The following is a 26,920-nucleotide window of genomic DNA, read 5'->3' as shown; positions in this document are numbered from 1 at the left end:
CAACTCCCACAGCATCAGCGGATACATTAGTCAGTGGGAGAAAGATATTGGAAGAGCAATGACTCCACAGGAGTGGGTGAGGGCGTATGTCAACTTATCTTGCAACACTGTCTCTGGTAACCTTCAGGAGAATGGAGCTAAGTTGCTATACCACTGGTACAGAGCACCTGCAATGATAGTCCATTTCTGTCCAAACACGGCGAAGGGGTGCTGGAGGGGATGAGGGGGAGAGAAGCCATTTTTTTCATAGATGGTGGAAGTGTCCTTCTATCAAATCCCTCTGGCCTATGTGGGCTGGAGTGTTCTCAGTTATGTTCTCTACCCTTATTGTAGCAGATCCTGCACTCTTCCTACTGCAGATTCCACCTCCGACTTTGATCCCAGATATTATTCCATGTTTGGCAATAAAGGTTGCAAAATGTTGGAAAGCTGCATTATTTCTGATGGGGTTACAGATTAGGCAGGCAATGTGAGATGCTTATTACCTAAGTAAACTTACTGCACAGAAGACAGGATATGTGACAACTTTCCAGCGTTATTGGAACCTTTTCTTGATTGGCACCAGACTCCGTCTCCTTGAAATGGGTAGCATGTAGGCTTAATGTGGTTGAAATGAGGGCTTGATATCCTATACCTTCTTTTCTTTTAATTCCTCTTACTTGGGGCTTTATTGGGAATAAAGTGTTTCATTTCATGATGAATATGATCGGGGGTGGGGGACGAGGAAGGGGTAGGGGGAGGTTTCTGGGAGTTTTTTTTTTCCTGATGTACTACAGATTGCAATGTTTAATTACCAAATCCTAGTTGGATTGCTGGATTTGTAAGCTTGTATTGTGGTTTGTGTAATGTTTCATAAAATTAAATAAGTACAAACTTAAAAAAAAAGTATTCATTATTTTCCAGTATAAAACTTCTGTACACTCTTAATATCCATTCAGAGATCAACTGGTCACATGTCCAAATATAATCCCAATGGGACCCATTTTGCCCCCCCCCAAAAAAAAAAAAAAAAAAAAACAGGCTTCATTAGGGGTTTGCCATTGATATGATCAGCCAAGACTAGCTTTACTGTGCTAATTCTAAGGATTTATTACATTTGTTCTCTGAACAGCAGTCTCTTTGCATTAGATTCAATAATACAATACAGAGACTGCTCAGAGAAAAAAAGTAATAGATTGACCAGCACAGTAAAGCCAGACTTGGATGAATTAAGCAATACTGTAGTCTGATCATGTCAACAGTAAACCACCAATGAAACCTGTTTTTGGGGGCAAAATAGGTCCCATTGGGATTCTGGACATGTGACCAACTGATGCCTGACTGGATATTAAAGCTAATCTTATGTTCTTATGTACTATGATATTTACCAATGTAAATTAGAGATGTGCTTGTTCATTTTCAAAACGATCTAACCAGTCAAATATGGCTCCTGGCTGGTTTAAATTGCATGTTCAGGGCCATATTTATTTATTTTATTTATTTACGTCAATTTATATACCGTATCTTATTGCTACTGCAAGACAGAACGGTTTACAATTTATAAAAAAGAAGCAATACAATATGTACAGGTTGGACAAACATTAGAACTCCAGTCATTACAGGAAAGCACAGCAAACCCACAAACTAGCTACATAAGATGAAAAACAGTATAACTCATGATTTAGTATACAGGAGAACACCGCAAATACAAAATTAAATACATAATATAATCTACACAGACAAACAATACAGTTTTGATTTAATATATATTACAGATGCCCATTTATAACCTTTCTTCCATTATTCTAAATTCTGTTCTACATAATTGATAAAGTAGAAGGTTTTCAAAAGTTTCCGAAAATGAAAGTAAGATTTCTCAAGTCTGATCTCTTTTGGAAGGCCATTCCAAAGAGAGGGAGACAAATAGAAAAAAGCCGAATTCCGTGTAGATTCCCATCTAGTCCTAGCGTGTTGTCTGTCAGGGATCTAAGGGTTCGTGTGGCAGTGTAAGGAATAGTTAGATTTGACAGATAGTCAGGATTTAGTGTATAAAAAGCCTTATGGGTCAAAACTAAGGCTTTAAACTTAACTCTTGCTTCAACCGGAAGCCAATGCAGTTGATGTAGTAAAGGTGTTACTCTGTCATCCCTCCGGGCCCTACAAATTATACGTGCTGTATGATTGGGGGTGCTGAAATTTTTTTTTTTTTTTTTACAGGTGGTACAGTCCCCCCTCCCTTTCCCCCTCCCCCTTCCCTGACCCCCTCCTCCACCTCCCTTTGAGTTCCAGGCCCCCTCCCTCCCAGTTCAAGGGATTTTAGAAGAGTGGAAGTGTTGTTTCCTATACCACCGTACCAATTAAAACATAGCAGACTTGATTTTCAGCTCAATATCTTTGCATTTGTCGCGCCTCACGCGCTCGCCGCGCTCTCGAGGACCTTGGCATACCTTCAGGCTTCTTCCCCGGGAGCGCGGGGTTTGTGAGTCCTTAAGGCAAAATCACCTTCCAGGTAGAAGGCAGGAAAGACTGAACCGGAACTCCGGACTGGAGTTGTACACCGGAACACTCGGAACTGGAACGCACCGGACTGGTGCGCACTGGAGTGGGGCCCACTGGACTGGACACACTGGAGTGGCCCCACTGGACTGGAACATACAGGAGTGAAACCCGCTGGACTGGAACACACTGGAGCGGAACCCACGGAACTGGAACACCCTGGACCTAGGCTTCACCTACACTTGACTGCCTTCCCCCTCGGGTTGAGCCCTCAGGTTCTTGCAGCCGGTAGGACTTACAGGAACAGCAGGAATGAAGATCCAGGAGTGCCCCCTGGCACCTAGGCGAAGGCAAGGCAGACAATCAGGAACTATCCGGGTTCTGGTAGTCAGCAGGAATCAACACAATGATAAGTAAGCTGGACCCAGGCGCATAGAGACGCTGTACCCGGGCAACCCAGTCATACACAAGAACATACACAGAGCAGACTCAAGAGGCTTGGAAGGCTATACACCAGCTAACAACTAAGCTGTGCCCCAGCTAACAAGTCATGCCCTGGACCCAAACACAGAAGACTAGCACGGCTTGACACAGGCTACACGCCAGCGGGGCCTAAGCTGGCTAGTCTACACTAAGAACAAACACAGTCTTGGAATAGTGGCTAGCAAGGGCGGCTAGGCTCACTCTAGGAACAAACACAATCTTGGAATAGTGGCTAGCAAGGGCGGCTAGTCTAACACTAGAAACAAACACAGACATGGAAATGGCTAGCAGGACGGCTAGCTGACACGAGGAACAAACATGGTCTTGGAAACAGCTTAGCAGGACGGCTAGCTGACACGAGGAACAAACATGGTCTTGGAAATAGCTTAGCAGGACGGCTAGCTGACACAAGGAACAAACATGGAACACTAGTACAGCTATGCACAGGCAACAAGCCAGACGGAGCCTAGCTAACTAGTCATACCTTGGAAACAAACACATAGAACTAGTAAAGCTATGCACAGGCAACAAGCCAGGCGGTGCCTAAGCTAACTAGTCATACCTTGGAAACAAACATAGAGCACTAGTAAAGCTATGCACAGGCAACAAGCCAGACGGTGCCTTAGCTAACTAGTCATACCTTGGAAAACACATAGAACTAGTAAAGCTATGCACAGGCAACAAGCCACACGGTGCCTAAGCTAACTAGTCTGAACAAACATAAAACACTAGCAAAGTTATGCACAGGCTAAGCTACACAGTGCCTAAGCTAGCTAGTCAAACAAACATAGAAACTCACACAGAGCAAACACTGACACCGGGTACAGAGCACTCTATACACCAGGACCTTTAGATGAGATGGAATTAGATACAAAGGCAAAGGCTCTAGTCTTCAGGTGACTAATAAAGCCCATCAACACCAGAGCCACAGGTGCAGCAATCACCTTGCAACCAAACAGAGGCTTGACACTCAGAGCAGGCATCCCATAGAAAGTAACAGCGGGAGCCATCTTGGATACTGGCAGAGACGAAGAGGCGGCAGCCATCTTGGAAGAGGCAAAGCCCACACAGGTGAGGTTCAGTAGGGCAATCAGCACACAGAGCCAGAGAGAACCTAAGACAAACACAGACACAGAGACAAGCAGAAGCCAGCACAGACACTGACTCCCAGAAACAGGGTAAGTCTGAAGGGTGGCACGGCCACAAACGGGACAGTATCCCTTCCTCAAGACCCCCCTCTCGGTCTCCCGGAGACGGTCGGGTATCCAGGGGTAACTATGATGAAACTTCCTGATAGGTCTCAAAAGCCAGACATAGATCACTGGGCTGGAAGTCACAAGGATGATCAAAACTGGCAGACAAAAGTAGCACTTGTGACCAGGAAGCTCCTTTGAGTCACCATGGGGCAACCTCAGGAACATGGAGACATCAAGAGGAACACAATTCAAAAGTAACCCTCTCCTGAGGGAACCCCCAATGTCCTGAACCTCTTGGCAAGTCCATGAAATGACAGGAACAGGGCTGGAGTCACTACTCCAGCTGACATTAGAAGCTGGGCTGAGGCTCCAGGTGGCATTCCCATCTTGGCAGGAGCTAGAAGTCTGAACAGAAATGGATCTGGAACTAGCACCCGGGTTGGCCTCAACCCCTTGACTGGAACTGGATTCAGGGGCTTGACTGGAACGGGAACTCAACAGAAAGTCAGCCTCCTGACGGACACTGGAACTTAGGACGACCTCAACATCTTGGTCGGACTTGGAACTAGACATGGACTCAGCCTCCTGGCTGGAACTAGAACTCGGAACAGGCTTAGCATCATGGTTAGAACTGGAACTTGGAAGAGATTCAGCTGCAGGGCTGGACGCCCCTCTCTGGCCGGACCGGGACGTCTCTCTAACCTTAGCTTCGGGCGGCCTCTGCCGAGCAGGGTTCAAGAGGAGACGGCCCTGGTATCCCCAGAGCATGCTAGCAGGCTGAAATGCAGAAAATGGGTTTCTCCGGGCTCCAAGCCGTTGAACACACCCTCTCTCAGCTATAGCTTCGGAGATCTTCTCCCAGGCTGAATCAACACAAGGTCTATCACAGTCCTCTGGGAACATCATCTCTTCCTCAATAGCAGACTCAATATCGTGGCTGACCTCTGCACTCGGTGCAGATTCAGCATCTTGACTGGACTTGCAACTCAATCCAGGCTCAGCATCTTGACTGGACTTGCAACTCGATCCAGACTCAGCATCTTGACTGGACTTGCAACTCGATCCAGGCTCAGCATCTTGACTGGACTTGCAACTCGATCCAGGCTCAGCATCTTGACTGGACTTGCAACTCGGTCCAGGCTCAGCATCTTGACTGGACTGGCAACTCGATCCAGACTCAGCATCTTGACTGGACTTGCAACTCGATCCAGGCTCAGCATCTTGACTGGACTTGCAACTCGGTCCAGGCTCAGCATCTTGACTGGACTTGCAACTCGGTCCAGACTCCGCATCTTGACTGGACTTGCAACTCGGTCCAGGCTCAGCATCTTGACTGGACTTGCAACTCGATCCAGACTCAGCATCTTGACTGGACTTGCAACTCGATCCAGGCTCAGCATCTTGACTGGACTTGCAACTCGATCCAGGCTCAGCATCTTGACTGGACTGGCAACTCGATCCAGACTCAGCATCTTGACTGGACTTGCAACTCGAGACGCCCTCTGCCTCCTGGCAGGGACGGAACTTTAACTGAGGCTTGGCCGAACACACCCTTAGGACAGGGATCGGCGGCTCGATCTGGAGCGCTCCTCGAACTGGACTCAGTGGCTTGACTGGACGGGTCACTTGAACAAGAACCGGAGACTTGACCCGAAGCGCCACTTGCACAGGAATCTGAGGCTCCATCGAAGGCTTCCCTCGGACTGGACTCGGAGACTTCAAAGGGCGTGCCATTTGAAGGAGGACTGGAGGCTCGACCCGAAGTGCCACTTGCACAGGAATCTGCGGCTCCATCGACAGCTTCCCTCGGACTGGACTCGGAAACTTCAAAGGGCGTGCCACTTGCATGAGGACTGGAGGCTCGACCTGGAGCGCTACTTGCATAAGAATCTGGGGCTCCATTGAAGGCCTTCCTCGAACTGGTCTCGGAGACTTAAGCCCCCTCGTTACTTGGACTGGAATAGGGGGTTCAGTATGAAGCCTCCCCTGGACTGGACTCAAGCGCCTAGGAGGCCGCGCTCCTTGAACTGAGGTCTGGGGCTTGGTCTGACGCTTCCCTCGGCCCGACCGCAGTGGCTTGACTAGAGGCTTCACTGGAGCCCCTCTTCGAACTGGACTCAGCATCTGTGGACTATGATCCCGATGACGACTTGCCCCACCATAGTATGGCCGGCTACTCGGCTGAGGTGGGCGAAAAAACTCGGGCGGAGAACAGTCCCGGCTTCTTTCAAGCTCAGACTCCAGAGTATCCCATAGATCAGGGTCCTCCCGAAGTTGGCGGCGGTACTCACTGAGCGTGATGGCCGAATTCATATCAGAAACTGGGTCATAGAGGCCAAAAACTGGGTCATAATGGCACAGACTTCGGTAAATCCGCTCCTTCTCCGCTGCTGCTTCAGGAGTAGCCATAAAGGCTGGATTCGTCAGAAGTATCTCTCGGTATTTCTCCAGGCTTGTCTTGGGATCCAAAATAGAAACTAGACTGTCCTCGGAATCAGAAAAAAAAGATTTTTTGGCAGTTCCCCTGGGATGGTCCGTAGGGCACGAACTTATGGGCATGAACCCCACCTGGACTGATGATCTCGCCGAACTCATGGCCTTTGTATTCTGTCGCGCCTCACGCGCTCGCCGCGCTCTCGAGGACCTTGGCATACCTTCAGGCTTCTTCCCCGGGAGCGCGGGGTTTGTGAGTCCTTAAGGCAAAATCACCTTCCAGGTAGAAGGCAGGAAAGACTGAACCGGAACTCCGGACTGGAGTTGTACACCGGAACACTCGGAACTGGAACGCACCGGACTGGTGCGCACTGGAGTGGGGCCCACTGGACTGGACACACTGGAGTGGCCCCACTGGACTGGAACATACAGGAGTGAAACCCGCTGGACTGGAACACACTGGAGCGGAACCCACGGAACTGGAACACCCTGGACCTAGGCTTCACCTACACTTGACTGCCTTCCCCCTCGGGTTGAGCCCTCAGGTTCTTGCAGCCGGTAGGACTTACAGGAACAGCAGGAATGAAGATCCAGGAGTGCCCCCTGGCACCTAGGCGAAGGCAAGGCAGACAATCAGGAACTATCCGGGTTCTGGTAGTCAGCAGGAATCAACACAATGATAAGTAAGCTGGACCCAGGCGCATAGAGACGCTGTACCCGGGCAACCCAGTCATACACAAGAACATACACAGAGCAGACTCAAGAGGCTTGGAAGGCTATACACCAGCTAACAACTAAGCTGTGCCCCAGCTAACAAGTCATGCCCTGGACCCAAACACAGAAGACTAGCACGGCTTGACACAGGCTACACGCCAGCGGGGCCTAAGCTGGCTAGTCTACACTAAGAACAAACACAGTCTTGGAATAGTGGCTAGCAAGGGCGGCTAGGCTCACTCTAGGAACAAACACAATCTTGGAATAGTGGCTAGCAAGGGCGGCTAGTCTAACACTAGAAACAAACACAGACATGGAAATGGCTAGCAGGACGGCTAGCTGACACGAGGAACAAACATGGTCTTGGAAACAGCTTAGCAGGACGGCTAGCTGACACGAGGAACAAACATGGTCTTGGAAATAGCTTAGCAGGACGGCTAGCTGACACAAGGAACAAACATGGAACACTAGTACAGCTATGCACAGGCAACAAGCCAGACGGAGCCTAGCTAACTAGTCATACCTTGGAAACAAACACATAGAACTAGTAAAGCTATGCACAGGCAACAAGCCAGGCGGTGCCTAAGCTAACTAGTCATACCTTGGAAACAAACATAGAGCACTAGTAAAGCTATGCACAGGCAACAAGCCAGACGGTGCCTTAGCTAACTAGTCATACCTTGGAAAACACATAGAACTAGTAAAGCTATGCACAGGCAACAAGCCACACGGTGCCTAAGCTAACTAGTCTGAACAAACATAAAACACTAGCAAAGTTATGCACAGGCTAAGCTACACAGTGCCTAAGCTAGCTAGTCAAACAAACATAGAAACTCACACAGAGCAAACACTGACACCGGGTACAGAGCACTCTATACACCAGGACCTTTAGATGAGATGGAATTAGATACAAAGGCAAAGGCTCTAGTCTTCAGGTGACTAATAAAGCCCATCAACACCAGAGCCACAGGTGCAGCAATCACCTTGCAACCAAACAGAGGCTTGACACTCAGAGCAGGCATCCCATAGAAAGTAACAGCGGGAGCCATCTTGGATACTGGCAGAGACGAAGAGGCGGCAGCCATCTTGGAAGAGGCAAAGCCCACACAGGTGAGGTTCAGTAGGGCAATCAGCACACAGAGCCAGAGAGAACCTAAGACAAACACAGACACAGAGACAAGCAGAAGCCAGCACAGACACTGACTCCCAGAAACAGGGTAAGTCTGAAGGGTGGCACGGCCACAAACGGGACAGCATTGCTGCAGCCAGGAATACATGATGTTCTCTGCAATTTAGATTAAATAACTACATTTTCTGCTTATTTACAACCCAAACTTTTACTGACTTCTGCTCAGTTTGTGTTGAGGCACCAGTCCTCAATTTTACTCTGAACTTCTTCCATTTATTTTTGGCTGGAGAAAGTAAATTTTATCGCCCCTAAATAACCCTCCTCATGCTCTGTGATTGGAGCTGGATCCTTTCTTACATCTATCCTTCCTCTGGGACAAAAAAGAAAAAGTTGACAGCAACCTGCATCAATTGGACCATCCAAGGATAACAGAACCAGAAACTCTAAAGTTCCTACCTGCAATCTGTGAGTTAAAAACTTATTTTAACTATATAATCTACTTCTATAATTCTGAATCTTTTAGATTCCTTAAAACTAAAGGAAACTTATGCACCGTCTCCAAGAATTTCACATAGAAGTGCTAAGTGCAGCCATTTGTTTCTCTATTTGATGGAAGTCTGATCTCACAGGCCTGGTCTGAATTTACAACTTTAAAAAGGTCTGTTCTTTTAGCTATTAAAGCCTTAACCCTGCATTTGCCAGCTAGGAAGATTGCTGATCTACAGGGTGCACTCCAAAAAGTGGATTGCAGCACCACCTAGTGAAATTTTGCCTAACTAGCATCTGACACAAAAAAATGTATCATGCAATCATCCCAGTGGTGTGTGGGAGAGGAAACCATAATCCCCACCAACCAAAGAGAAGGCTAAAGTGCAAGAGGTCAAACACCTACATAACAGTACTTAAAAGTTCACCTCATTGCCACACCAAAGCTACCCACAGCACCCCCAGACCACCCTTGGGAACTATAGGACTGGTGAATGCTAGATCAGCATCTTGACAACCTAGGAATAAGTGAAACCTGGCTAGATGAAAGTGGGGGTTTACCACTGGTTGAACTATGCCCAACAGGTTTCAACATCCAACATCAACCAAGACTAGGAAGACAGGGTGGAGGGGTAGCAGTCTTGTTTCGGGATACAATCAAACTGCGCAGAATATTCATCCATCAGCTACATGGATCTGAATTTCTTTTAATCCAACTTGAAGAGGAGAAACCAATCTGGCTGCTCATGGTATATACAGAGCACCTCGTAACAACACATTATTTGTGCAAGAACTCCTAGACCTGATTGCTCAAATGACCCTGAATTAACCCTAGGCTGGTGATCATGGGAGACTTCAATCTACACATCAAAACCCCAGATACCACCACAGCTGCCTTCTTAGACACAATGACAGCACTAGGATTTACACAGGTGATCAATTCTAAAAACACACGAAAAGGGTCACATACTAGATCTGGTATTCTACAAGAATTCCGGGATAACAGTATTGAAATAACACCCCTATCATGGTCAGACCATTTTCTAATTAAATTCTCCCTAAGTGACCATCTGAAACAAATGCACCTCCCACAGTCTGGAAGGAGATCAGAGACAAAAAAAAAGCTGAACGCTGAGAATTTCCTAGAGGCCTTGGACTATCCACATGCAGATGAAAACACAACAGTGTCAGAACAAGTTGACATCTGGAATACACACTTAGCCAAGACCTTAGAGAAAACAGCACCACTAAAAGAGGTCTTATGCCCCACTCACAAACGCTCACCTTGGTTTTCTCCAGAACTTCGGATCCTTAAATGCGAAGAACGAAAACTGGAAAGGAGATGGCACAAATCTCACCTGGATGAAGACAAGCTAAACTGCAGGAAGCACATGGCATAGTACCACCAAGCCTTAACAGCAATCAAAAAAACGGTATTTCTCTCAATGCATTGTACAGGCTGCCAATTCAACCAAGCAACTGTTCAGTATAGTAAACAGCCTACTGCAACCCCTACAACAGAACCTGCCTGCCTAGTCTAAACTGCAATGATTTTGCTGCATACTTTGCCAACAAAATTAAAAGTCTCCACCAGGATTTACAGGCAATCCCACCCAGTCAACCAGGGGTGCACAAACTTGCCCCCTCCTAACAGAGACAGATAGAACACTTTTAACCTAATGACAGAGGGGAGCCTTGACAAAATCCTAAGAGACCTTAGACCAACTACCTGCTCCCTCGATCCCTGCCCATCAAAGACAGTGCAGCAGGCAAGTATGGACCTTATAGAAGGCGCCACAAAAATTGTGAACACCTCTCTTTCTAATGGGCAACTACCAACAGCATTAAAAAGGGCAGTGGTTCGCCCTCTGCCAAAGAAAAACTATCTTGATCAGGACAAACTTGAAAGTTACAGGCCAGTATCCAACATCCCGTTTCTAGGGAAACTCTTAGAACAAAAAGAGTCTGTGTTTAACTTAATGAATGGCTAGAAAAGAGTAACTGGCTAGATCCATGTCATTCTGGATTCAGACTCGGTTATGGAACAGAAATAGTCCTCGTATCCCTGCTAGATGATCTTCAAAGAAACAGACAAGGGATTCGCCTCGATATTACTATTGCTAGATTTCTCAGCAGCTTTTGACACTGTGGATCATGATATCTTGCTAGCACAACTGACAGAAACAGGTATCAATGGAACTGTACTTGCCTGGTTCAGATCCTATCACACAGGCAATAATCCACAATGTCTGGCAGCAACTCACCACCATCATGGACACTGACCTGCGGGGTACCACAAGGATCGATACAGTCATCTATCTGTTCAATATCTACCTCAAGCCATTAGCTGAGCTGATTTGATCAATGGACACTCAGTTCTACAACTACTGATTATCTGTCTAACATCAACTCAAGAATGGGCTAAACACAACAAAACTTTTGATGCTGCTTTTAACTCCTAACCCTTACTCAATTGTTCAGTACCCTTATTTTATCATCCCCACCTTAGTAATTCCCTTATCTCTTATTTGTCCTGTCTGTCCTAATTAGATTGTAAGCTCTGTCGAGCAGGGACTGTCTCTTCATGCTCAAGTGTACAGCACTGTGTACATCTAGTAGTGCTATAGAAATGATAAGTAGTAGTAGTAGTAGTAGTAAAACGTTGCCTGAACCCAAGTAAAACCAAGCTTCTCTGGGTCCCTAACACAAGTGGATAACAAGTGGATACCTACCTGACATCAAAATCCCTTTTGAGAAGTATGAACTCCCCCTTAAATTACAGGTCAGGAACCTTGAAACACAGTTAGATTCAACACTTACTCTGATTCCCTAAATCCAAGCAACCTTCAAGAGCTGCTTCTACTATTTGTGACAGCTAAGCTGCCTCTCTCCTTACATCGAGAAGGTAAATCTTATCCCAGTTGAGTATACCACGGTAACATCAAGACTGGATTACTGCAATGCACTATACAATGGTCTGACTACAAAGGGCCTGCACCAGCTCCAGCTGATTCAGAATCCAGCAGCAAGACTCATAGAAGGTTGCAAGCGACATCACACCATTTTTGGAAAAACTTCATTGGCTACCAGTACAATACAGGGCTAAATTTAAAACTCTTATGTCTGATCTTCAAGGCCCTAAAAGGAAATGGCCCTAAGTATCTGAAGAACAGGATGATCCTCCACACACCGCCAAGGACACTAAGGTCCTCCCAAGGACTTTCACTAACCACACTCTCTCCAAAAGACATTACATGATGTGATACCCGAAAGCGAGCTTTCTCCGGAGTAGCCCCCACCCTCTGGAATGCATTGCCTGAAAGGCTCCACTTAACACAAGACTATCTCTACTTCAGAAAGCAGAAGCTTGGCTGTTCAACCAGGACTTTAATGGAAGAAGTAACTAACATGCTAGTCTCACTCACACACACAAGGATTGACTCGGGCTGCACATACTGCAGCGGGACATGTTTATCCACGCCTACCCTAGTTGAGATAATATTTAACAATCTCTCTGACCTCATGTGCAACTTTCTTCAAATCAGTCACCTTACTTTCTAACTCTTCCTACTTTCTTACCCACCTATATGTTACAACTTTGCCATACCATCCACTACCAATTATAATGTCCTATTACATATTGTGTTGACAATGCAAGTAGTATACCATGGCATACTTCGTATTGTTAGTTGAATATTTTTACAGCTGTTAATTGCTTATTGTTCAAGTTTGATCTGTTCTTACTGTACACTGCCTTGAGTGAATTCCTTCAAAAAGATGGTAAATAAATCCTAATAAATAAATAGGCTGCAGTAGCACAAACTTCAATTTACTGAGGCTATGTCAAAGCAGCATTAGATTGTAAGAAGTAATTATCTACTTACTCTGACTGTAGCAAGTGGCAAATACTCCCTTGTCTGCTGGGCTTGCATTTATCTGCCAAATTTCACCCACATGGTGAAGGAGAACGTTTTTATTTATAATATTATTCTCATCGTCAAAATCTATTATGTGAATCTACAAAAAAAAAAAAAAAAAGGAGAAAAAATATTTTGTTTATACTGTTCACAGATTATATTCTCTTTATAGAACACATTCTTGTTTTGCAAATTAAAAGTTGCATATGACACAACGAGAAAACAGCAATATGAGAGTAATTTTATATATGTCAGGCAGATATGCTTCCGGTCATCAAGAAATGCAATGGTATTTTATTAAATGTGTAGCAGGATCCTCTCTCTGTCCCCCCCTAAAATACATTTCTAACTCTCCGACAACTTGGATCCATTTGGAGCTACATTGATTCTACCTCCCTTCATACGTTGATTCACGCCTTCTTAACATCACGTTTAGATAATTGTAATGCTATCTATTGTGGCACTCCCAAGTTCCTAGCATGCAGACTACAGACCCTCCAGAATTCAGCAGACAAACTTTTATACAAAGCTCACCAATTTAATCACGATTCCCCTTTGTTCATAAGGCTTCATTGGCTTCCCGTCCACTACAGACTCATATTTAAAACTCTGGCTTGCTCATAAAGCTCACCACCTTCCTATCTTTCCTCCTTAATCATTCCCTATACTTCCAATGGTTATCTTCGATATATAGATGCAAACCATCTGTCTCTCACATCTCCCCATGTGGCCCACTGAATCCACATGTTCCACAGCCTTTATCTTCATGGCATCAAAATTCTGGAACTTCCACTGGTAAATTCATGGTAATGGCAACACTCAAAAAAAACAAAAAAAAGTTACTACAGATGTGGGAACAAAACTTTTTACCACTACTACTACTACTTAGCATTTCTATAGCGCTACAAGGCATACGCAGCGCTGCACAAACATAGAAGACTCAGTGGGAATGGTAAAAAGTCATGTTCCTGCGATTAAAACAAAAATCCTCTCTTCCCTGCAGGTGTCACTCAAGGAGGTTTTGGTGTCACACTTTCCTGTAGCAGGCAGCGATTCACACAGGTCAGCTCCGTGGCCTTCCTCCTGCCAAGTCCCACCCTCTCTACTGCAACTTCCTTGTTAGCTACAAAAGTTGCAGTGGAGAGGGTGGGACTTATCAGAAGGCCATGAAGCCGGCCTGTGTGAATCGCTGCAGGAAGGTGTAAGTGTAACCAAATCCTCCTTGAGTGACACCAGGGGGGAGGCAGGGGGAGGACAGGCAGAGAGAAAAGTGCTGGCTTGACCCATGAGAGGGAAGAAGAGAGAGGCTTCCTGGACCCATGGGAAGAGGTGGGGGCTACAGGGAAAGGAGAGAGGTGCTGGATGGACCCATTGGAGGAGGAGGGAGTGCTGGAAGGAAAGGAGAGAGAGGTGCTGCTGGACCCATAGAAGGAGTAAGGGGTGCTGAAGGGAAGGGAAAGATGCTGGACCAAGGGGACGAAGGAAGAGGGAGTCAAATACTGAACCCACAGCGAGAAGGAGAAAGTGAAAGAGGTCGGACAGGTGAGTCAGATGCTGGAATGGGTGGGGAAAGAGAGGGAAAGAAGCAGGGTTGGGTTGGAAAGGAGAGAGACACACTGGTGAGGAAGAGATGGGAGAACCTGGACACAGGAAAGTAAGAGAAACAGAGGAGAAATGATGTGCATGGGAGGAGGACACAGGGACAGGAACACACTGTGTGGGGATGATATATGGACTCAGAGGGGCAATACCAGACACAGAAAGATGTTGTTCAACACAGGAGGAGAGGATAGGGAGATAGAGAGGTGATGATGGATGCAAGGATATGAGCACAGGGGAGATATTGGACAGGGAAATACAGGGACACGGAAGGGAGATGCTGAACATGGGGGAATATAAGGAGACAGAAAAAGAAGATGGATGGTGGACATGGAGAAAGAAGAGATGCCAAATGGACAGGAGAATCTAGTGAGTGAGTTAAGAGAAGACATAGGGAAGCAGAAACCAGAGCCTGAGATCAGCATGATTTTAAAAACACAAATGACCAGAAAACAAAAGGTAGAAAAACATAGTAACATAGTAGGTGACAGAAGAAAAAGACCTGTACGGTCCATCCAGTCTACCCAACAAGATAAACTCATATGCGCTACTTTATATGTATACCTGACCTTGATTTGTATCTACCATTTTCAGGGCACAGACCGTAGAAGTCTGCCCACCACTAGCCCCACCTCCCAACCACCGCTGCTGCCACCCAATCTCCGCTAAGCTTCTGAGGATCCATTCCTTCTGAACAGGATTCCTTTACGTTTATCCCACGCATTTTTGAATTCCGTTACCGTTTTCATCTCCACCACCTCCCGCGGGAGGGCATGCCAAGTAACCACGACTCTCTCCGTGAAAAAAAAAATACATCCTGAGATTTTTCTTGAGTCTGCCCCCCTTCAACCTCATTTCATGTCCTCTAGTTCTACTGCCTTCCCGTCTCCGGAACGGGTTCGTTTGTAGATTACTACCTTTCAAATATTTGAACGTCTGTATCATGTCATCCCCGTTTCTCCTTTTCTCCAGGGTATACATGTTCAGATCAGCAAGTCTCTCCTCATACGTTTTGTAACACAAATCCCATACCATTTTTGTAGCTTTTCTTTGCACCGCTTCAATTTCTTTTACATCCTTAGCAAGATACGGCCTCCAAAACTGAACACAATTCTCCAGGTGGGGCCTCACCAACGACTTGTACAGGGGCATCAACACCTCCTTTCTTCTGCTGGTCACACCTCTGCCTATACAGCCTAGCAACCTTCTGGCTACAGCCACCACCTTGTCACACTGTTTCGTCACCTTCAGATCCTCAGATACTATCACCCCAAGATCCCTCTCCCTGTCTGTACATATGAGACTCTCACCGTCTAACACATACGTCTCCCGTGGATTTCTACTCCCTAAGTGCATCACTTTGCATTGAATTTTAATTGCCAAACATTAGACCATTCTTCTAGCTTCTGCAGATCTTTTTTCACTTTTTTCACTCCCTCCGGGAGTGATTAGAGTATGTCAGATTTGAAATGTACATCTTCCCAGAGCTAATGTTAGACATGACAAGGGCCCAGAGCAGAGGGGACTCCAAAGCCCACTACCAGGCTGCACTTTCTTCAGCATTCGTCAAGCTTGGGGATCTCTCTGGTCAGGGGCCGAGGGCAGTTGCCCTAGTCACATTCCCCTAACATCATCCCTGGCATGTGCCATCTTTATATTTTGCACAGTATAGTATTGGAGTAAATGCATCTTTTTCTGTATCTCTAGTGTTGTACTATATAACTGTTTGAGGCTTGTGCAGATGGGGGTCAGAGCTTGCAGGGAGGGATAGGGCCAAATCTTACGGTGACAGGGCAGGGAAAAAGCTCAGTTACACAGGGTGGGGATAGGGACAGAGTTTGTCCCCATGTCATTCTCTACTTCCATTTTCAATCCAAACTGAGGCTTACTTCCCTAAATTTAAGCAGCTCTTGAAAACTAATTTTTTCCAATTAGCCTTTGGGCTATCAGTCCTCTTCCCCCCCCCCCCCCCCCTCCACACACACACACACACACACACACACACACACACACACACAGTCCTAAAGGGCCAGGACCTATGACGGCTGGACCAAGAACTCTGTTTCCCTTTTTTTTGTCTCCTCTTCCTTCATTCAAGTGAATGATCCTTTCTTATTAATTTGGCGATCCTTTCCCTTTATTTTTGAACTATATTTTGTAAACCGCCTCGACCAACTCTGTTGCACTGGCGGTATATCAAGTCTCTAATAAACTATAAATTATAAAGTACATGTGTACATTTGTATGTAATGTGTACACAGGGGCAATGTCTCCAAATATGTTAGCTTTGCACATACCATGGCAGTAATGAACCTCATTCCTAAGTCAAGGTATATGAACAGTATGATCTCAGTCTCTCAAATTTACTGCTAAACACTCACTATAGTAGTTGCATCATGTCAAAGAAAGCTTCCTTCTGGAGTTAAGTTGTAACACGTACAGGCAACTTATCCAGATGTGCACGAAAATTCTTTTTAATTGTGGCCCCCAATAGAATGGAACAGCAAATAAAAGGAGGGATAAACAATTAGCCTTCCAATAAAATCCAAACCTGCAGATATAAGGGCTATTGTAGTGTTGTACAGTTGGGTACAACAGGTTTCTGGTGGGTTTTGGAGGGCCCACCATAAAATATACCATCCCTTGGGCTTTTTTTTTTCACTAATGCTCACAAAAGAAAAACACACTAAGCACAAACGTCTAGGAAATGGCCATTTTCGAAACAAAAAGAGACACATTTTTCTGGTTCGAAAATCGCTATGTTCACCATTTGATTTTTGGACTTTTTCAGCAGAATGTTCAAAATTGGATTTACATGTCATGTTGAAAATGCCCTTCTTAATATCCAACATACTACTGCCCCAATTACAATCTACTGAAATTCATGGGTTGGCAATTTGAACACTGGGCATATTCTGTAATATTACCCAATACCCAATCCCACAATTCCCCTTCTCAGTGGAGGCTGAATGCATGTTTACTTCAGGGAAATGTACATGAGCATCAGATTCAAATCACTACACAGTTCAACTCTACCTTACCTACCCGCAAAACGCTGGAACGACCTACCAATTCAGATAAGGACTTTGCCCCACTACAGAACCTTCTGCAAAATGCTGAAAACCTAGCTATTTGAAAGACATGTCTCACAAACAACATAACAACTAATATGGACCAACACGCAAACTGTCACATGATTCTTATGATCTATCGTAATCTGTTGTAAACTTCACTCTGTCACCTCCTCCTCCTCCCCTCAAAAAATGTACCTCATTTCTTGATGCAAGTGGCAATGAACTTTATATGGGAATATTGGCAACTAATAAGAAATAAAGTAAAGGATGATTCCTTTTGTACACTTATCACATACAGACTTCTGCTGCATACTTTTGGACCAACCCCATACAAGAATACACTGTGCATATCTGGTGAGATGTTTATAAATACTCATCAAATCCCAACCAGTGAAGAGTGACTTTACAAGGAGGAAAAAAGATCTCATATAACTGTGGCAATTAATTGAACAAAACGCTCTGTTTAGCAATTCTTCTGCACACAGTACAAAAAGTAATCATGGATCAAAAAAACCTCTAAAAATTTTTGTTGTTGTTGTTTATCTTGCATTATAAAATCTTCCTATCTTGCATCATTAAGGCACATCATATGCACTTCCCCACAGTCATTTATGAATGGTGCTAATCAAAACGCACTTAACCTTAAGAAAAAATAACTTATCTTTGTGGTGCTGTGCAGTTCATGTGAAGCGTGGTTACACCCCAGCTGGCTGGGACAGCACTATGTTAAACTGTGTGCAGAAGAATCGCTAAACAGAGCATTTTGTTCAATTAATTGTCACAGTTGTATGAGATCTTTTTTCCTCCTTGTAAAGTCACTCTTCACTAGTTGGGTTTTGATGAGTATCTACAATTCATTTCAGTGAAGTTGATCTGTGTTTTGGTTTTTATAGAGATGTTTATAAAGCAATACGAAAATGGATTATTATTACAGAACGCAAAAACAAATTGGCAGCAATGGAACATGAAATTAAAATTACCAGACACCCTTCATAAGTTACAAATCTTTAAAAAACAATTATAACACTATACTGATTCAGGAATCTTCAGTTTCCTTTCACATGGAGAAGTGGCTATATTATGCAGAGAATAATTGTTCAGTCCATATACTGTCTAAGTATTTAAGATCCAAAAAGAACAGATTTTGGATTTCTTACATTATGACTGTGCAGGGGCAAGTTCTCACAGGTGATTCTGATATAGTTGACCAATTTAACAATTAACTATATAGTAAATTGTACAGTTCTGAAATAAACTTCTCTGGGAATCTTTTAAGGCATTTGTTGAGCATGTGACAACATACTGTAGGGTCTCAAGAGCAAAACATCTGGAACGTGATTTGTCACTGGTAGAAGTTGAACAGACTGAGCTCTTCCAAAAGGTAAGGCCCCAGGTAATGATGGTTTTGCTATAGAAGTTTATATGGCATTCACAGAAATACTGGTCCCTAAATTGTTACTTTTGCATAAAGCTATGCAACACAGAGTTATGGACCTTCCTAGAATGGTAATATTACCCATACATGGAAGGGATCATCCTAGAGTTGAAAACTATAGACTCATTTAATGTATTAATATAAAATCTCCTTTATGCTTTCCCTTCTGCAATCATAATGGCAAATAGCTGTTTGTCCAAATCGTTTCAGATTCAACATGGTACCAAGCAAGGGTGTTCTCTTTCATTCATATTATTTACCTTGGCTTTGAAGCCCCTAGATTTAATAGTATATGAGAATCCTGACATACATAGTAACATAGTAGATGACAGCAGAAAAAGACCTGCACGGTCCACCCAGTCTGCCCAACAAGATAAACTCACATGTGCCATTTTTTGTGTATACCTTACCTTGATTTATACCTGTCTTTTTCAGGGCACAGACCGTATAAGTCTGCCCAGCACTATCCCCGCCTCCCAATCACCCGCCCCGCCTCCCACCACCGGCTCTGGCACAGACAGTATAAGTCTGCCCAGCACTATCCCCACCTCCCAACCACCAGCCCTGCCTCCCACCACCGGCTAAGCTTCTGGGGATCCCTTCCTTCTGAGGAGGATTCCTTTATGTTTATCCCACACGTTTGAATTCCGTTACCATTTTCCTCTCCACCACCTCCCGCAGGAGGGCATTCCAAGCATCCACCACTCTCTCCATGAAAAAATACTTCCTGACATTTTTCTTGAGTCTGCCCCCCTTCAATCTCATTTCATGTCCTCTAGTTCTACCGCCTTCTCGCTCCGGAAAAGGTTCATTTGCAGATTAATACCTTTCAAATATTTGAACGTCTGTATCATATCACCCCTGTTTCTCCTTTCCTCCAGGGTATACATGTTCAGGTCAACAAGTCTCTCCTCATACGTCTTGTAACGCAAATCCCATACCATTCTCGTAGCTTTTCTTTGCACCGCTTCCATTTTTTTTAACATCCTTCACAAGATACAGCCTCCAAAACTGAACACAATACTCCAGGTAGGGCCCCACCGTCTTATACAGGGCTATTAAAACCTCTTTTCTTCTGCTGGTCACACCTCTCTCTATACAGCCTAACAATCTTCTAGCTACGGCCACCGCCTTGTCACACATGGAATTGCCTATAATAATTATATGTGCCAATAGAAAGAAAAAAAAAAAAAGACATTTTTACGGCCACTGTAAAAATAGACTTAGGGGTTTTGTTTTTACAAAGGTGCGCTAGCGCGTGCAAAAAATTCATATACACTAAACGCTAAGATGCCAATAGGAATATAATGGGTGTCTTAGCACACCTTTATAACAGGGGCCCTTAGTTTGCAGGAAAAACCTGCTTAAGGGTGTGCTAAGGCCAATTCTTGCCACAGCTTAGTAACAGGACTCCAAAGTTCGACCTTTTTATCTCATCTTTGGTACTGGTCTGCTTTTTTTTTTTTAAACAAAAACTGGGGCTGCATGGTTCTCTCTCTTTAAAGTAGTGGTTCAAGCATAGCAGCACTGACATTAGGCTTTGAGGCTGAATGGAAAACCAGAACCACATAACTTATAGGTACTCTGGGGTCAAAACTGAATATAAATGTTGGAAGAGAGCACTAAGAGGTCTTATTACTAAGCTGTAGCAAAAACGTGGCCTTCGTGTGCCTTGCGCAAATCTTTCCCACGCGTTAAGGCCATCTCTACTACAGCTGTATGGCCAATTTTCTATTTTTTGTATTAATGGCCATTTGAAAATGTTGCCATTAGTGGGCAACTATTTTTAGAAATTACCGAGTAAGCCCTTACCACCACCCGGTTTTATAGGTGGTAAGGACTTGCGTGATATCCCCAAGTTAACCAGTTAGCACATGGCAATGTAGATGTGCTAGCTAGTTAGCACAGGAACGCCCACTCTCCACCATGACAAGCCCCCTCAAAACAAAAATAGAAATATTTTTTTAGCATGTGGTTAACGTGTCCACATTTCAGTTACCACAGGACATTTAATACTCCAATTCAGCTGTGTTAGGCGCATATTAATGCTTAATACAGCTTAGTAAAAGAACCCTTAATGATCAGCAATAATTACGCTTGACAGCAATTCTGCACTCTTAATAAAAGCTAAACGTTCTCTTAACCAAAACTGCATCTAAATATTTTATTATCTGTTTCATTCTTTAATCTGGCAATAGATAATACTGATGAACAATTATGGAACATATTATCATTTTTATTATTCACCTGATTATCATATTTTAGAGACTGTGTCCCAACCAAAAATCTGATTGCATCTGTTTCTGCTGTCTGGGGTGTTAGAGCACGTGCCTAGAAGAAAAAAAAAAAAGAGAACACAAAATGAAAAAACAAAATACTCTTAAAATCTATGATACTGGGACTCAAGATCACATGTTAATAAAATAAAGAGCATCTGCAGTAAAGACAGTCTTTTGAATGCCTACTGCACCACGTTACTTACCACCTTCAAAGAAAGTTTCTTTACTGTAAGACTAATGAACAGAATATTGTATCAACGGAGGTAAGTATGGCTGCAATACTGAACAAGCTTTTATAGCAAAAGAGGTACAGTTTGACACTAGGGATCCAAGGACCTAAGCTGCTTACACTCCTAAATTGGAAAACATTATTCTACTAACTGGGAACATCGGTTCTGGTTGGAATTCACCCGTGGTATCTCACTGTCTTGTGTGGGGTTTACTGGGGACTGCAATTCTCTGTACTCTGAGCAGTATATTTAGTCATATTTATTATTTTTGGTTCCTTTAAACATCTTTGGACTATACAGATTGTGCTGTTACTACCTACTCCAGTGCCTTGGATCCTACCAGTTTGCCAGGTGTACTAATCTCTGCTGGGGCGTTTTAGCACTCCAAGACAGCGTGCAATTCCCGCTATACAGAGCATGCTGTTCGATGTCAGATTGGAGGGTGAGTCGCTTTCCTTTTGATGATGCTTTTTGGTTTCACTACGTCCCTTAACAGCAGGTGTTCTGGCAGGACAATGTAATATCAGTCTATTGCTGCTCAATAGGTATACTCCTCATTGCTGCCCTACAAATCTTTTCTAAGTGTTATCTCCATGATGGTGTCAGGCGGGAGTGCAGCATGGCATCTATAGGAGCTGTCCTTCTAAGGACTCTAGCTGGTGGGGTGGGAGGAATTTAGGGGATTGGGGATCGCAGAAAGGTGCTTTAGTGGGGGAGGGTATGGGTAATTGGTATTATATTGCTGTTTTCTTGTTGTGTCTTATAGTACTTATGGGTTGGGGCAGGGAAGGTGGTTCAGAATGATAGGGCGGGGTGGAATTGCTTTGGTTGGGATGTTGGAGGCTGGGACAATATCTCAACCTTATATGGTTTCTGATCTTCTTGACATTCTATTTTTCTAGAGAGGTCACTTAATGGTTTAATTTACGTTTATTATTTTTGGACAGCTTTGTGTATTTGGAATTTGTGTTCTATGTGTGTGACCAAGATATTCTGTTAGCATTAAGTTTTTTATGTAGCATTCTGAAGTAATTTGGCTTGCTCAGTTTTCCTGATAGTGTACGGTATACTTGTGAAGGGGGGGGGGGGGGGGGGGGAGAAAACAGGGATTTTGTTGTTCCTTGTTCTTTTTTGAGATCTCATAAAATAACAGTTGTACAGAATATATATTTTTTTTTACTTTAATACAATTACTTAAATATAAAATCCTAACTATTCGAGGCTTATGAGTTTGGTATCTGTAGTGCTCGAGGGGACAGGATGTGGACAAACTTTGTCCCCCATGTCATTCTCTAGATGCAACCCGTGGGGCATGGATTTCTCTGTCCCGCCTTTACTAAGTACTGTTTTGCTATATCCCAAGCATCTGGAACAGTCTGGTGGGATGATAAGGGGGGTAAAATAGTTCTTATCTGCTAACTTTCTTTACTCAAGCCCCTGAAGACCAGCCCAGAACCCATGCATGGCTCTCAGCACCAGTTAGCAAAAAGATTTTGACTTTGGCTAGTTCGTTATTCCCATTGGATCATTATTCTGGAGGGCTTTATCTTTCAGTAGTGGTTCGTTGTTGAGTGGTTCATTAGTTTCTAATGGTGTTTTTTCTTTTAATTGCCTTTGTTCTTCTGCTTTATTATGAAAAAATACTGACAAGATAGGAGATTCCAAAGGACTCTTAAGGGATGAGATCACAGATCAGTGCTCCTAGTTTACACCCGTTGCCAGCACAGCACAAAACCAAACATCTGGACAGGTCTGGAGGGACTGACGGAAAGAAAATTAGCAGGTAAAAACAAGTTTACTCACATATACACAGAAAAGCATCTTCCCATAGACAAAAAAAAAAAGATAAATGTATTTTAGCAGGTTTAAACTGTGCAAGTATGTACAGAAGTTTAGACCAATTTTCAAAGGGAAATACATGCACACTATTTAGTTCCCACAAAAGTTTTACATGCATGCTTTTATCCATATATAAGGTGGCTTTGAAAACCTTTTTTTTTTTTTTTAAACAAACTCATTCCAATTACAGAGGTTCCATATTGAGTGGATCCTGGGTTAATGTATACGATGTGATTAGTTTTGTGCAAACCAATAAACAAATTTGAAAATAAATTAAGTAGGAGGGCGTGTGGGCAGATTGTTTAGGGTTACAGCACTTGCTTAGAATGAAATTTAGAGAGAAACACCATGGAAATAGAAATCAGTAGTAAACAGGGCAAATATCTCATCAGTTGTGCCAGTGATTCTATGCTGAGGACAAGTAAAACAATATAAAGGGAGTCCCTGTCTGATCCTTCTATGTATCTGAAAGATTACAAAGACTAAGGACATGCTATGAAGTGACAAGATGCAAATGTGATCACAGAACTTAAAATATACAACCTGCAGATGGTGGTGCATTCTTCTCCTCTCTTGATGATGATATGAAGAGTATAGGCCTAGTCGCAGGAGATGAAACTCCCCTGGCAGAGTCCCTGCACAGCCTCACATATGGTTTCAATTATGTCCTTCAAGTCATGATAACACTGTGCATGGGCACCGGCTGGGGATAATTGTTGTCAAAACTTGACAATCATGTAGAAACCTGAAATGTCAGCCCCAGATACCCTGCAATATGGTGCAATTCCCCTTTCTCAAGGTTGTCTTGCATCATTCGATAGATGTTAGCTGAGTCGTTGCACAGAGAGGCGCAGCTAAGTAGGGTGCAAGGGTAGCCGCTGCTCTCCCAAACGTATTTTGAATAAAATGGCATCTATGCAGTTCAGCCCTTCAGCTTCACACTGATGCCTATTTTATAAAAAGCCTGCTCTCCCTGACATCAAAACCTGGCTACGCTTCTGATTGCACATTCTGCTCCTGACTCAGGATTACAGTCTTGGTCCTTAGTTGATGGAATGTTTATATTTGCTTGTTTGGATTTTAATATATTGGCCTTCAGTTCACAATTATCTCTCTGTTGTTTGAATTTCAGGGCTGTGAAATGTGTATATATTTTGCCCCTGTTTCATGGTAGTCCTGTTATTAGGTTTCAATTTGCTGTTTTCAAGTTCACCTCATCTATTGTATTTATGTTTATACTTGTTCATTTTACTATTGTTATGCTGTTAACAAAATTGTATGTTTTATGTTAAACTGTGTCTGCCGTATACCGCCTTTTTCAAAAGGCGGTTAATAAATCCCAAGAAATAAATATATTGAAAACAAACTCATTCCATAATGTGTTGTGCCTGATGGATATGCAGTAGCATTGGCTAATTACCTTCCGGTATGAATGGTCTCTTTACTATTATTCCTGGAGTTCCTTTTCATTTCTAGTTTTTATACTTTTTGTACATCGCTTTAAGTTTAAAAAAAGCAATTTATCAAACTATAATAAACATAACTAATACTACTACTTATTATTTCTATAGTGCTACTAGACATAAACAGCGCTGTACACTTGAACATGAAGAGACAGTCCCTGCTCAACACAGCTTACAATCGAATCAGGGCAAACAGGACAAATAAGGGATAAGGGAATTACTAAGGTGGGAACGATAAAGCAGATATGGGTATTGAACAAGTGAATAGGGGAGTTTAAAGCAGCATCAAAAAGGTGGGTTTCTAGCCTAGATTAGAAGACGGCAAGAGATGGAGCTCAACATACTGGTTCAGGAAGCCTATTCCAGGCATATGGTGCAGCAAGGTAAAAGGAACAGAGTCTGGCGTTAGCAGTGGAGGAGAAGGGTACAGATTAAGAGAGATTTGCCTAATGAACAGAGCTCCCGGGGAGGAGTGTAGGGAGAGATAAGAGTGAAGAGGTACTGATTTGCTGAACAGTGAATGTACTTATAAGACAATAAGAGGAATTTGAACTGTATGCGGAAATGAATAAGAAGCCAATGAAGTGACTTGAGGAGAGGGTTATATAAGCATAGCAACACTGGCAGAATATAAATCGTGCAGCAGAAGTTTGAACAGACTGAAGGGGAGAGAGATGGCTTAGTGGGAGACCTGTGAGAAGCAAGTTGCAATAGTCTAACTGCCAAGAAATTTATAAAAAGCATTTCCATACATAAAATTCTATCTTATGAAAGAAAAATGCTTTTAAATTTCTCTCCCAGATAGGAAGAAATCATTTATATGACCCACAAAGAGCTGTTGGCCCATTAAAGAAGAACACGAGAACAGCTATACTGGGTCAGACCAATAGTCCATCTAGCCCAGTATCCTGCTTCCAACAGTGGCCAATCCAGGTTACAAGTACCTGGCAGAAGCCCAATTAGTAGCAACATTCCATGCTATCAATCCTGGGGCAAGAACTGGCTTCCCATCTCCATCTCAATAACAGAATATGGGCATTTCCTCCAGGAACTTGTCCAAACCTTTTTTTTAAACCCAGATATGCTAATCGCTGTTACTACATACTCTGCTAGTGAGTTCCCGAGCTTAACTATTCTTTAGGTGAAAAACTTTCCATCTATTTGTTTTAAGAGTATTTCCGTGTAATTTCATGGAGTGGCCTCTCGACTTTGTACTTGAAAAAAATCGATTCAGTTCTACCTGTTCTACATCGTTCAGGATTTTATAGACCTCAATCACATCCCCCATCAGCCGTCTCTTTCCAAGCTGAAGAGCCTTAATCTCTTGAGCCTTAACCTCTTTAGCCTTTCCTCATGGGGAGGAGTTCCATCCCCTTTATCATTTTGTTTGCACTTCTTTTCTAATTCTGCTATATCTTTTTTTGAGATACGGCCACTAGAAATGAACACAGTACAGATCCCTGCGGCACTCCACTATTCACCCTCCTCCATTGAGAAATATAGCCATTTAACCCTATCCTGTGTTTTCTATTCAGTAACCAATTCCTAATCCACAATAGGACATTGCCTCCTATCCAATGACTTTTTAATTTTCTCAGGAGTCTCTCATGAGAAATTTTGTCAAAAGCTTTCTGAAAATTTAGTGATACATCAACCAGTTCACTGTTAGCCACGTTTATTTACACTTTCAAAGAAATGAAGTAAATTGGTGAGGCAAGACATCCCTTTGCTGAACCCACGCTGACTCTGTCCCATTAATCCATGTTTGTCTATGTGTTCCGTAATTTTATTCTTTACAGTTTCCATTATTTTCCCCGGCACTGAAGTCAGGTTTACTGGTCTGTAATTTACAGGATCATCCCTGGAACCCTTTAAAAAAAATCAGTGTTACATTGGTCACCCTCCAATCTTCAAGTATTACGGATGGTTTTAATGACAGCTTATAGATCACTAACAACATATCCCCAATTTCATGTTTGAGTTCTTTCAGTACACCTGGGGTGTATGCCATCTGGTTCCAGTGATTTATCACTCTTTAACGTGTCAGTTTGGCTGAGTACTTCTTCCAGGTTTACAGAGATTTCTTTCAGTTCCTTTGCATCGTCATCCTTGAAAACCGTTTCCGGTACAGGTAGACCTCTTACATCTTCTTATGTAAAGACTGAAGC

General features: G+C 43.5%; 1 protein-coding gene across 1 annotated transcript in view; it reads right to left on the bottom strand.

Moving 5' to 3' along the window:
• Positions 1–26,920, bottom strand: part of EIPR1 (EARP complex and GARP complex interacting protein 1) — a 329,744-nt gene that overhangs the window by 258,569 nt on the left and 44,255 nt on the right. The window contains exons 2-3 of the mRNA XM_030198922.1: positions 21,189–21,272; positions 12,801–12,933 (exon numbers count right to left, since the gene is read on the bottom strand). Coding sequence (XP_030054782.1) covers positions 12,801–12,933; positions 21,189–21,272 — 217 coding nt within the window. The remainder of the gene's footprint in view (positions 1–12,800; positions 12,934–21,188; positions 21,273–26,920) is intronic.

This window comes from Microcaecilia unicolor, chromosome 3 (genome assembly GCF_901765095.1).
Source record: "Microcaecilia unicolor chromosome 3, aMicUni1.1, whole genome shotgun sequence".
In the NCBI taxonomy this organism is placed as follows: domain Eukaryota; kingdom Metazoa; phylum Chordata; class Amphibia; order Gymnophiona; family Siphonopidae; genus Microcaecilia; species Microcaecilia unicolor.
This window is presented reverse-complemented; position numbering and strand designations above follow the sequence as displayed.